Source organism: Eleutherodactylus coqui, chromosome 10 (genome assembly GCF_035609145.1).
Source record: "Eleutherodactylus coqui strain aEleCoq1 chromosome 10, aEleCoq1.hap1, whole genome shotgun sequence".
NCBI lineage: Eukaryota > Metazoa > Chordata > Amphibia > Anura > Eleutherodactylidae > Eleutherodactylus > Eleutherodactylus coqui.
Window position 1 is genome coordinate 92,629,985 of NC_089846.1, and position 13,464 is coordinate 92,643,448.

The window sequence follows — 13,464 nt, forward strand, 5'->3', positions numbered from 1 at the left end:
GCCCGACCCTTACAGAAACTGTAGAATGTCAGTGAATAGTAAAGTAGTCACTGGACTGATCGATAGTACAGGATCCCTGAATTGATCCAGATCAGGGATTCTGGAGGTCATCAGATCCTACTACTCGCAACTCTTGGGAAAGAGGGATCTAGATTCGGAAGTGATGTCGGCTTTCCTGGCTGAAACTGTCCCTGAGCCGGGGGTAGACACCTCTCTTGATGTTTTGACAGGAGAGATCAGAATAGAGGAAGTTAAACTGGCGATTGATGGGCTCCGGCTCAAAAAAATCGCCAGAACCGGATGGACTAACATCCGAGTATTATAAGTCCTTCAAGGACCTCTTGAGTCCCCTTTTGATGGAGGTATTAAATGAATATCTTTCCTCAGGCACTCTGCCAAAGTCAATGAGGAGGTCAGCTTTGATCCTTCTGTCAAAGGGTAAAGACTCGAGCTGTATTGAGAACTGGCGTCCCATAGCGCTTCTCAATACGGACAGGAAGGTTCTGGCAAAAGTGCTGTTTAATCGGTTGGTCAAGTTTGCACCCCGGCTCCTCTCGGGGGCCCAGAATTGCTCTGTTCCAGGCCGTAGCACCTTTAGCGCTGTTCTTGGTGTCCGGAAGGCAGTGGAGCAGGGCTGGTCACTGGGAGGGGGGTACTTGCTGTCCTTGGATCAGGCCAAAGCATTTGATCGGGTTAATCACGAGTACCTCTGGTCAGTCCTTCTGAGATACGGCCTGCCGGTGCGGTTTGTTGATTGGCTGCGAACATTGTATGCAGGGGCTGAGACTTTCCCGCTGGTGAACGGTTGGCTTGGCCGCCCTTTTGAGGTGGGTTCCAGTGTCCCTCAGGGCTGTCCTCTAAGTCCCCTGTTGTATGTGTTTGCGATAGATCCCTTCCTTAGGAGGGTTGATCGTGGACCTATAGCAGGGGTCGGGATGGACCGGGCGATACCGGAGGCTACCCTGAGGGCAGTGGCATACGCCGATGATGTCACGCTCTTCGTATCCTCAAGGGAGGAAACGGAGTTTGTGGTGTCGGAGGTGGATGGCTACTCAGAGGCATCTGGGTCCAGGGTCAACTGGGATAAGTGCGAAAGTCTCTGGCTAGGAAGGGGGGATCCTGTGTTTGATCTCTCGGACACTCTTCCGGTGCCCCAGACTTCAGCAAAAGTTCTTGGCATCAAATTTGGCCAGGGGGATTACCCCATGCAAAATTGGGTAGACAGGCTGGATGGTGCCACTCAGAAGGTAAACCAGTGGAAGGGTTGGTCTTTGACCCTTCGGGAAAGAGTTAGCCTGATCAAAACATACCTGCTCCCTTTATTCATCTACCTGGGCAGCGTATGCATTTTGCCAGAGCCTCTCTGGACCCGGGTCTACAACCTGTTCTTCCTAATGTTGTGGGGGAACAGGTTGAACCTGATCAGGAGAGATGTTACCGCACGAGGAGACTAGGGGGGTTGTCTATGGTCAACCCCGTGGTGTTTCTTGTAGACACCTTTTTTAAGATCAACATAGGCAACCTCTGGCAAGAGAGGGCTTCTCCGTGGGTCTACTCCTGCCGGGGATGGTTTTGGCCCTTCTTCCAGGAATGGGAGACAGGAGGGCAAGTGAAGGACCTTCGCACGCAGCACGGATATCTCCCGGCTTACGCTACCTTGGTTCTGAAGGTGATACGTCGGTGGCGTCTGGGGATGTGGGAGATCAGGACTCTGACGAGGAGGCTCCTCGACGAAAGAGTCCTGTTGACCCATTTCCAGAAGCCCCTGGCGCTCAAGGACTGCCCAAGTCGGGACCTTGAGGGAGGGTTACGTTTGCTGAATTCAACCCGGGTCCCCTTGAAGTTTTGGGACTTGGCTTGGCGCTGCTTTCACGGGAGACTGTATGTAAGGGGTAACTTGAAGAGCAGGCCACTGATTGACAGGGGTTGCCCCCGTCAGGAGTGCAGCGACGTGCTGGAAAGCATGGAACATTTCCTGCTTCAGTGCCCCTTTAATACAGAGGTATACCAATGGGTAGGGGTTTCCATAGGCTGGCCTCAGCTGGCACACCGTGGCAGGGACCGCTGCACTTTATTCCTAGTTAGCTTAGTGGTCAGGTTCCACATCTGGAGTGCATGGTGTTTAATCTCGACGGAGCTGAATGTCCTCCCCGTGAATACGGTATGTAGGAACATCCTGGGTGACCTGGTGAAGGTACGTTCTGTGGAGTATGAAAGGCTGGGCACATCTAAAGCTTCTCTACTATGGAGAGGGCTTGTATTTCGTTAGGGACAGTGTTTTCTTAATCTTCTAGGGGCAGAGTAGGGAGAGAGGAGGGGCAGAGTAGGGAGAGAGGAGGGATAGGGCAGGGACAGTTTTCCATGAAGGGTCAGACTGAGGGGCAGACTAAGGACAGTCTAGGGCAAATTAGGGAGACCTTTTTTTAAAATTCAAGGGATAGTACATTGCGATGTCTGTGCCCGGCTTATCACCTCCAATCCCGGTGGGGGGCTGTGAGTGCACTATGAAGCTTTTTGTTTTGATTTGGGCAAAATGGAATGAAGTAGGGCTGCAGGAGAGCCGACCTTAGGCTTTCGGGTTATGTATATAGTATATATTATGTAAGTTGGTAATTGGAGTGTATTATGGTTTTGTATATATTCACGTTTTGCGTGGTAGGTAGGTTGGGTGGGGAGTTGGGGGGAGTGGGATTCACGCCTTGAGCCGTAGCCTGGCACGTCCCGAACATTGAACTCTGGGCACGGACTGGTGGAGCGGGCATGGCCCCCAGGCTGCGGCGGGCACAGTGTGGTATTTATTAAAAAAAGACAAAAAAAACCCCTGGTGTGGCTTGGCACGTCCTGAACTAAACTCTGGGCACGGACTGGTGGAGCAGGCTTGGCCCCCAAGCTGCACTGGGGACCCAAAAAACCCCCCCCAAACCCCCCATATTTTTAGTTAGTTTTTTATGCCAGTTTGGCTCGGTCTTTCTGTTTGAATTTGCTTATTTATGTTGCTATTTCAGTTGTTTATGCTGTTTATGTTATTGCTTACATTTGGTTTGTGTGGGTACAGTGCGGCACGGCTGGACCTGGAGTTATAGTTTACAAGGTTTTATGTTGTTATAGTTTCCTTAGTTTTATATTTTAGGTATATACTTGTATATTGTGTTATATGTAGAGTGTGTATGTGTGTGGGTGTGTACGGCGGGGGGAAACCCGGATATGGACATTTAGGCCACCTGCAGACGAGTGGGTCGGATCCGGCAGCGAGAATTCTCGCCGCGCGATCCGACCCGAGCGCCTGCAGGGACGAGCGCGTACTCACCCGCGCCTGGCGGCCCCCGGCTCTTTCATGTGCCGGCTGCCGCGCAGCCGGCGCATGCGCAGACCGGAGCCGGCGGCCGGGTGAGTGCGTGCCCCACAGAAAATTAGGACATGCCGCGGTTTGTTTGCGGCCAAACCGCGGCCGTCTGCATAGGAGTGCGTATTTTAACACAGGATAAGTAATGTATTTACACAGTGACTCCATATTTTAATAATTGGCTATTCTGGTACCTGTAGTGCAAGCGGTTTCCACCTCACATTCTTTAGTAGTGCTGGGGCTGACGCTAAGGTGTTCTGAGGTCTCTTCTTCAGCGTCAGGATGACTCCACTGGGGTCTTCTCTTAGGGCATTGACTAAGTTTTTCAGTTGCCAACCGACCTAAAGAAGGGAAAAGATGAAATAAAGTCTCACGTGGTCGGATGCGATGCAGCAGCTCAGCAGACAGTATCGCATAATCGTGGCTTAGATACAGTTAGACAGAAGATACTGACACAATACTGCTATATGTCTTCATGCCTCGCAGGCTGCTTGTATGATGGACATTGAACACCTTGTGTGTCCAGCGTAACTCCTGACTACATACACATCTAGCAGTCGCATCCAGCGGACTCCGCCAGCCGCCAAGGTATTACGCCGCTCACATGACAAGGTGACTGATTGTGTTAATAAGGTTCTCAGCGGCAGGTTCCAGAGCGTAGGCCCAACCGCCGCAATTTACAGTAATCACTGGCAGAACGTAATATCCGTTATCCACAAATGTAACTGCGAGCGCGAAGCGTCCGTCTGGGTGGCAATAAATCCAGAGCAGAGGGTTAATTACAGAAGAGCGAAGACGAATCCGCAGGAAGACGCACGGCGTGTAATGAGTGGAAGTGCAGAAGGTTCTTATATACTGCCAAACGGATCTCTGAAAGTATCACACGATAGGATTAGATACACGGTTCAAAAGACAGTATCACATGTGATGGGTTTAGATGTACAGCAATGCATGCAGTATCACACATGATCGGATTAGATACAGCAGCTGAACAGACAGGATTAGACAAGTGTCATATATGATATGATTAGATACATCACTGCAGCAGACAGTATCACACATGAGAAGCTTAGATACAGATCAGCAGACAGTATCACACATGATAGGATTAGATATAGCAGTTCAACATACAGTACATACAAATGATAGGATTAGATACGGCCATTCGACAGACAGTATCATCCATGACAGGATTAGATACAATGTTTCAGCAGACAGTATCAAACCTGAGAAGCTTAGATACAGCAGATCAGACGTATCACATATAGGCTAGTTTCACACTACTTTTTCTCGCAAAAACATCGCTGCCGCTCGTGATTTTCTTGCACAATTTTGCCGTAATTTTATAATGCGAAAGTCAATAGAACTTTCTAAAGTTAAAGCACACTGCACGAAAATCGCAAGTCGTGCTTTGCAATGCGATTAAAAATTTGGCTCCATAGGGAAACATAGGAGCCCCCCCCCCCCCCCCAAAAAAAGAAAAAAATTGCACATCGCGGAAAGACAGGGCATGAAGCAATTTTTTTTCCTCACAACATTGTACGAGCGCAGACATCGCAAATGTGAAGGAAATCATTGAAAGTCATTGGTTTCATAATTCTGAGCTTTTATCCACTCTTGCGAAGATCGCACAGTTTTATCACCCGTGTAAAACCAGCCATAATATGATTAGAGAGGCAGCTCAGCGGAATATCACATGTGATAGGATTAGATACTGCGGCCCATCTGACAGTATCGCACATGATGGGATTAGATACACGGCTCAGCTGACAGTATCGCATATGATAGGATTAGATACAGCGGCCAAGCCGACAGTATCATGCATGATGGGATTAGATACAAGGCCCATCTGACAGTATCGCACATGATGGGATTAGATACAAGGCCCATCTGACAGTATCGCACATGATGGGATTAGATACACGGCTCAGTTGACAGTATCGCAAATGATGGGATTAGATACAGCGGCCAAGCCGACAGTATCACACATGAAGCGATTAGATACAAGGCCCATCTGACAGTATCACACATGATGTGATTAGATACACTGCCCATCTGACAGTATCACATATGATGGGATTAGATACAGCACCCCAGCCGACAGTATCACACATGATCGGATTAGATACAGTGGCCCAGCCGACAGTATCAAACACGATAGGATTAGATACACGGCCAAGCCGACAGTATCACACATAATGGGTTTAGATACAGCGGCCTAGCCGACAGTATCACACATGATGGCATTAGATACAGAGGCCCAGCCGACAGTATCGCACATGATGGGATTAGATACATTGGCCAATCCGACAGTATCACACATGATGGGATTAGATACAGCAGCCCAGCCGACAGTATCACCACACATAATGGGGTTAGATATAGCGGCCCAGCCGACAGTATCACACATGATGGGATTAGATACACGGCTCAGCTGACAGTATCACACATGATGGGATTAGGTACAGCGGCCAAGCCGACAGTATCACACATGATGGGATTAGATACAAGGCCCATCTGACAATATCACACATAATGGGATTAGATACACTGCCCATCTGACAGTATCACACATGATGGGATTAGATACACGGCTCAGTTGACAGTATCACACATGATGGGATTAGATACAGCGACCCAGCCGACAGAATTACACGTGATGGGATTAGATACACGGCCCAGGCGACAGTATCACACGTGATGGGATAAGAGACAGCGGCCCAGCCGACAGTATCACCACACATGATGGGGTTAGATAGAGCGGCCCAGCTGACAGTATCACACATGATGGGATTAGATACACGGCCCAGCCTACAGTATCACACACGATGGAATTAGATACAGCGGCCCAGCCGACAGTATCACACATGATGGGATTAGATACACGGCTCAGCCGACAGTATAACACGTGATGGGCTTAGATACAGCGACTCATCCTTCCGTGTGGCTGTCTGGTAAGTCATACTCAAGGAGAGACATGTACGTTCCGTATTTAATATGTATATAGCAGGAGTCGTGACTGCCGCCACGTTAGAAGCTAGAGGACGGCAGCGTGGCGGACGGGATGTGTCATAATGAGGTAGAGGAGATGAAGCCACGCGCTGCCTGTAATGTGGGATCCCAGAGACGACGCTGTACAGAGAGGCAGAAAATAATTAAGGCGCACTTCAAAGAAAATTCCCCAGATACTCGGCGAGATGGAGCGCGATTTCTGATCTGTGACAGGCGGAATATCCCAGGAAAAAAAAAATATGTTCAGCATTAAACATGAAAGTCGCCGCCGATGGTTTTACTGTTTCTGTTGTGGGAATAATTTCAGCAAAAAAAACCCAAGTGCGAATTTATAATAAAATATGGTGTTTTCTGCGTCTAATGTCCGGGGCGCTGGAGCGCGGCACGTCCCCTCCTTCCGCTTGTTCATCTGTAGGGAGATGCCCAAGAAACATGAAGAATTCACTCGGCTGCCTTCTAGCAACATGTGATACTCGCTTACATGAAATGTTCCACCCAAGTGAGTAACATGATTCTATCAGTCACCCAACAGCTTCAGTCTCCTCCAGAGCTGCGATCACAGTTCTGCCGTTACTGTATATCTTAAACTATACGCTCCATTCATATCCAGAGCTGCAATCACGTTAGCTGCTATGCCTTGAGTCCACACAGTGAATGGAATCTGCTTTTAGTATACCTACAGTATTTTCCCGCCATTTTTTTCAAACTCGCGTACCATGGCGCAGAGCTTGAATAGCATAAAAAAAACCAAAACCCGGTTCATACACAACCACACTCCGTAGCGGCGAGTGTATTTGCGCATTCGCCCATGTGTTTTTGCCCTACAAGAATAAAATCTGCAAGAGACGGTGGGTGCTCCAGATGTCCAGAACAGTTCCCCAAATCTTGAAGATTTTTTTGACTGCACATGCAAGTGGTTTTGTTAAAGGGGAACTCCCACCATGCAAAATGACATCACAGGGAGAGTGGAGCCGGCAGTGGAAGACGAACATACAGGACCGTCACCATACAGAACCTGGAGGCGTCTTTAACTTGGGAACGCCTTTAATGGAGGGCTTGTCTCAGATAAAAAAAAGGTTTTCTCCAAAGAGAGTCCCCGGTGTGCATACATAATAAATAGCGCATAAAGCTCATACTCACCACCACTCTGAGTCTCCGCTGTGCTATTTTGTTCACAAACCGTAACCCTGCCAGTAGAGACAATGACAGCACTCCGTGATCATCGCAGAGCTCTATCATTGGCTGCAGTAGCTTGACTGTACGCAGTTTAGGCTGACTGCAGCTTGCAATCATAGCATGAGCAGGGAGACCCGGCGCCGCTAGCAGGGAACAGGGAGAAGACAGGTACAAGAATATAACTACTATTATACTGTCTCGTATGTGCAATAATATAACTACTATAATACTGCCCCTATGTACAAGAGTATAACTACTATAATACTGCTCCCTATGTACAAGAATATAACTACTATAATACTGCCTCCTATGTACAAGAATATAACTACTATAATACTGCCCTCTATGTACAAGAATATAACTACTATAATACTGCCCCCTATGTACAAGACTATAACTACTATAATACCGCCCCCTATGTACAAGAATATAACTACTATAATACTGCCCCCTATGTACAAGAATATAACTACTATAATACTGCCCCCTATGTACAAGAATATAACTACTATAATGCTGCCCCTATGTACAAGAATATAACTACTATAATACTGCCCCCTATGTACAAAAATATAACTACTAGAGATGAGCGAACGCGTTCGTCCGAGCTTGATATTCGTGCGAATATTAGGGTGTTCGGGATGTTCGTTATTCGTAACGAACACCATGCGGTGTTCTGGTTACTTTCACTTCCTTCCCTGAGACGTTAGCGCGCTTTTCTGGCCAATTGAAAGACAGGGAAGGCATTACAACTTCCCCCTGCAACATTTAAGCCCTATACCACCCCCCTGCTGTGAGTGGCTGGCGAGATCAGGTGTTCGCCTAATATAAAAGTCGGCCCCTCCCGCGGCTCGCCTCAGATGCGGTGTGAGTTAGATGAGGGACAGTGCTGTTTGTACCGGAGCTGCTGTAGGGAAAGAATTGGTAGTTAGTGTAGGCTTCAAGACCCCCCAAAGGTCCTTATTAGGGCCACTGATAGCTGTGTGTTGGCTGCTGTTAGCAGTGGCATTTTTTTTTTTTCTCAAAATCGCCTCTGCAGACCGTTGCACCTGGCATTAGGGACAGAAGTGCTGCATAGGCAGGGAGAGTGTTAGGAGTGAGTGTAGCCTTCAAGAACCTCAACGGTCCTTTCTAGGGCCATATTTATCCGTGTGCAGTACTGTCCAGGCTGCTGTTAGCTGTGCTGCATTTTTTTTGGGCTTCTCAAAATCGCCTCTGCAGAGCATTCCACCCTCCATTGATACTGCAGGGAAAGAATTGTATAGGCAGGGCCACAACACAGTTATTATTCATAGAATATACGCAGTGCTGCCTTTTGGTGGGAAAAAACTGAAAACAAATCTATTTGTCCAGCCTCTGTCCGTCCTTACGGGCGGTGGAGACGTGTGAGCTGCGTGAAGAACAGTGCTAAATCATACGCACCCAGCTACGCTTTACTGCTGGCTTCGCCATTTGCTTTCCTTAATTGGGAAAAAAAATACCTGCTCTGCCAGAGTTATAATAACTCTGCTACCCTCACGTTCTGTGACACATAAGCAGGGACACAGCACAGTTATTAAACTTCTCATGTTCATAGAATATACGCAGTGCTGCCTTTTGGTGGAAAAACAAGTGAAAACAAATCTATTTGTCCAGCCTCTGTCCGTCCTTACGGGCGGTGGAGACGTTTGAGCTGCGTGAAGAACAGTGCAAAATCATACGCACCCAGCTACGCTTTACTGCTGGCTTCGCCATTTGCTTTCCTTAATTGGGAAAAAAAATACCTGCTCTGCCAGAGTTATAATAACTCTGCTACCCTCACGTTCTGTGACACATAAGCAGGGACACAGCACAGTTATTAAACTTAGATAATTCATTCACTAGAGGCAGTGGGGCCTTTCGTTTTCCAAAAAGGGCAAAAATTATATTTGGCCTGCAGTCTTGCGCCAATTTATTTCCTGCCTGTGAAATCAAATCACTGGTAATACAGCATGCTGAGGGGTAGGGGTAGGCCTAGAGGACGTGGACGCGGCCGAGGACGCGGAGGGCCAAGTCAGGGTGTGGGCACAGGCCAAGCTCCTGATCCAGGTGTGTCGCAGCCGACTGCTGCGCGATTAGGAGAGAGGCACGTTTCTGGCGTCCCCACATTCATCGCCCAATTAATGGGTCCACGCGGGAGACGGTTATTAGAAAATGAGCAGTGTGAGCAGGTCCTGTCCTGGATGGCAGAAAGTGCTTCGAGCAACCTATCGTCTACCCGCAGTTCTGCGCCGTCCACTGCTGCCAATCCGAATCCTCTGTCTGCTGCTCCTCCTTCCTTCCAGCCTCCTCACTCCACTACAATAACACCTGCTCAGGAGCGGGAGCACTCCCAGGAACTGTTCTCGGGCCCCTGCTTAGATTGGGCAGCAGCGGTTCCTCTCCCACCAGAGGAGTTTATCGTCACTGATGCCCAACCATTCGAAAGTTCCCGGGGTCCGGGGGAAGAGGCTGGGGACTTCCGCCAACTGTCTCAACAACTTTCTGTGGGTGAGGAGGACGATGACGATCAGACACAGTTGTCTTGCAGTGAGGTAGTAGTAAGGGCAGTAAGTCCCAGGGAGCAGCGCACAGAGGATTCGGAGGAAGAGCAGCAGGACGATGAGGTGACTGACCCCACCTGGTGTGCAACGCTTACTCAGGAGGACAGGTCTTCAGAGGGGGAGTCAAGGGCATCAGCAGGGCAGGTTGCAAGAGGCAGTGCAGTGGCCAGGGGTAGAGGCAGGGCCAGACCGAATAATCCACCAAGTGTTTCCCAAAGCGCCCCCTCGCGCCATGCCACCCTGCGGAGGCCGAGGTGCTCTAAGGTCTGGCAGTTTTTCACAGAGACGCCTGACGACCGACGAACAGTGGTGTGCAACCTTTGTCGCGCAAAGCTCAGCCGGGGAGCCAACACCAACAGCCTCACCACCACCACCATGCGCAGACATATGATGGCCAAGCACCCCGCAAGGTGGGACAAAGGCCGTTCACCGCCTCCGGTTTGCACCCCTGCCTCTCCCCCTGTGCCCCAACCTGCCACTGAGATGCAACCCCCCTCTCAGGACACAGGCACTACCGCCTCATGGCCTGCACCCACACCCTCATCTCCGCTGTCCTCGGCCCCATCCAGCAGTGTAGTTCAGCGCACCGTTCAGCCGTCGCTTGCGCAAGTGTTCGAGCGCAAGCGCAAGTACGCCGCCACGCACCCGCACGCTCAAACGTTAACCGTCCGCATAGCAAAATTCATCAGCCTTGAGATGCTGCCGTATAGGGTTGTGGAAACTGAGTCCTTCAAAAGTATCATGGAGGCGGCGGCCCCGCGCTACTCAGTTCCCAGTCGCCACTACTTTTCCCGATGTGCCGTCCCAGCCCTGCACGACCACGTCTCCCGCAACATTGTGCGCGCCCTCACCAACGCGGTTACTGCCACGGTCCACTTAACTACGGACACGTGGACAAGCACAGGCGGGCAGGGCCACTACATCTCCCTGACGGCACATTGGGTGAATTTAGTGGAGCCTGGGACCGCTCACGTCCTACCCACCCCCAGAATTGCGGGCCCCAGCTCGGTGCTGGTATCTGCGGAGGTGTATGCTTCCTCCACTAAAGCACCCTCCTCCTCCTCCTCCTCCTCTGTCTCACAATCAAGATGTGTTAGCAGCAGCATGTCGCCAGCAGTCGGTGTCGCGCGGTGTGGCAGCACAGCGGTGGGCAAGCGTCAGCAGGCCGTGCTGAAACTACTCAGCTTAGGCGATAAGAGGCACACGGCCCACGAACTGCTGCAGGGTCTGACACAGCAGACCGACCGCTGGCTTGCGCCGCTGAGCCTCCAACCGGGCATGGTCGTGTGTGACAACGGCCGTAACCTGGTGGCGGCTCTGCAGCTCGGCAGCCTCACGCACGTGCCATGCCTGGCCCACGTCTTTAATTTGGTGGTTCAGCGCTTTCTGAAAAGCTACCCACGCTTGTCAGACCTGCTCGTAAAGGCGCGCCGGCTCTGTGCACATTTCCGCAAGTCCCACACGGACGCTGCCACCCTGCGCACCCTGCAACATCACTTTAAGCTGCCAGTGCACCGACTGCTGTGCGACGTGCCCACACGGTGGAACTCTACGCTCCACATGTTGGCCAGGCTCTATGAACAACGGAGAGCTATAGTCGAATACCAACTCCAACATGGGCGGCGCAGTGGGAGTCAGCCTCCTCAATTCCTTTCAGAAGAGTGGGCCTGGTTGGCAGACATCTGCCATGTCCTTGGTAATTTTGAGGAGTCTACCCAGGTGGTGAGCGGCGATGCTACAATCATTAGCGTCACCATTCCTCTGCTATGCATCTTGAGAAATTCCCTGCAAACCATAAAGGCAGCTGCTTTGCGCTCGGAAACGGGGGCGGGGGAAGACAGTATGCCGCTGGATAGTCAGGGCACCCTCCTGTCTATTTCTCAGCGCGTACAGGAGGAGGAGGAGGAGCATGAGGAGGATGAGGAGGAGGGGGAAGAGACAGCTTGGGCCGCTGCTGACGGTACACCGGCTGATTGCCTGTCATCCTTTCAGCGTGTATGGCCTGAGGAGGAGGAGGAGGAGGAGGATCCTGAAAGTGATCTTCCTAGTGAGGACAGCCATGTGTTGCGTACTGGTACCCTGGCACACATGGCTGACTTCATGTTAGGATGCCTTTCTCGTGACCCTCGCGTTGCACGCATTCTGGCCACGACGGATTACTGGGTGTACACACTGCTCGATCCACGGTATAAGGAGAACCTGGCCACTCTGATTCCCGAAGAGGAAAGGGGTTCGAGAGTGTTGCTATACCACAGGACCCTTGCGGACAAGCTGATGGTAAAATTCCCAGCCGACAGCGCTAGTGGCAGAAGGCGCAGTACCGAGGGCAAGGTAGCAGGGGATGTGCGTAGATCGAGCAGCATGTACATCCCAGGCAGTGCAACAGTCTTTAAGGGCCTGGCCAGCTTTATGGCTCCCCACCAAGACTGTGTCACCGCTCCCCAGTCACGGCTGAGTCGGCGGGAGCACTGTAAAAGGATGGTGAGGGAGTACGTAGCGGATCGCACGACCATCCTTGGTGACGCCTCTGCCCCCTACAACTACTGGGTGTCGAAGCTGGACACGTGGCCTGAACTAGCCCTGTATGCCCTTGAGGTGCTTGCTTGTCCTGCGGCTAGCGTCTTGTCGGAAAGGGTGTTTAGTGCGGCTGGGGGAATCATCACAGATAAGCGTAGCCGCTTGTCAACCGACAGTGCCGACAGGCTAACACTCATCAAGATGAACAAAGGCTGGATTTCCCCAGACTTCTGTTCTCCACCAGCGGACAGCAGCGATACGTAAGCAATACGTAGGCTGCACCCACGGATGGAAGCTACGTTCTCTCTCACCATCCAAAACGGGGACATTTCTGCTTCATCAATCTGTGTCTAATATTCCTCCTCCTCCTCCTCCTGCTCCTCCTCCTGAAACATCACGTAATCACGCTGAACGGGCAATTTTTCTTAGGGCCACAAGGCTCACTCAAATAATTTTTCAGAACAATTTTTATAAGTTTCAATGCGCTTAAAAGCGTTGGAACTTTAACTTGAACCAATTTTTCGTTACACTGGGCTGCCTCCAGGCCTAGTTACCACTTAAGCCACATTAACCAAAGCGATTAATGGGTTTCACCTGCCCTCTTGGCTGGCCATGGCCAATTTTTGGGATGTACATTAGTACTGTTGATACAGCAATTTTTGTGGGCCCTCGCCTACAGTGTAATCAAATTAATTTTTAGCCCACCTGCATTACAGCTGACGTTACCTCAGCTGTGTTGGGCAATGCAATGGGATATTTTTATGTACCGCCGGTGGGTTCCAGGGAGCCACCCATGCTGTAGGTGCACACTGAGTTTTTAATACATCTGTACACTTCTAAAGAACCCGTCTGACT

General features: G+C 50.5%; 1 protein-coding gene across 1 annotated transcript in view; it reads right to left on the bottom strand.

Moving 5' to 3' along the window:
- The window catches only part of LOC136580683 (connector enhancer of kinase suppressor of ras 2-like), a 441,969-nt gene that overhangs the window by 97,014 nt on the left and 331,491 nt on the right, over positions 1-13,464 (bottom strand). Inside the window, exon 9 of the mRNA XM_066581463.1 lies at positions 3,538-3,684. Coding sequence (XP_066437560.1) covers positions 3,538-3,684 — 147 coding nt within the window. The remainder of the gene's footprint in view (positions 1-3,537; positions 3,685-13,464) is intronic.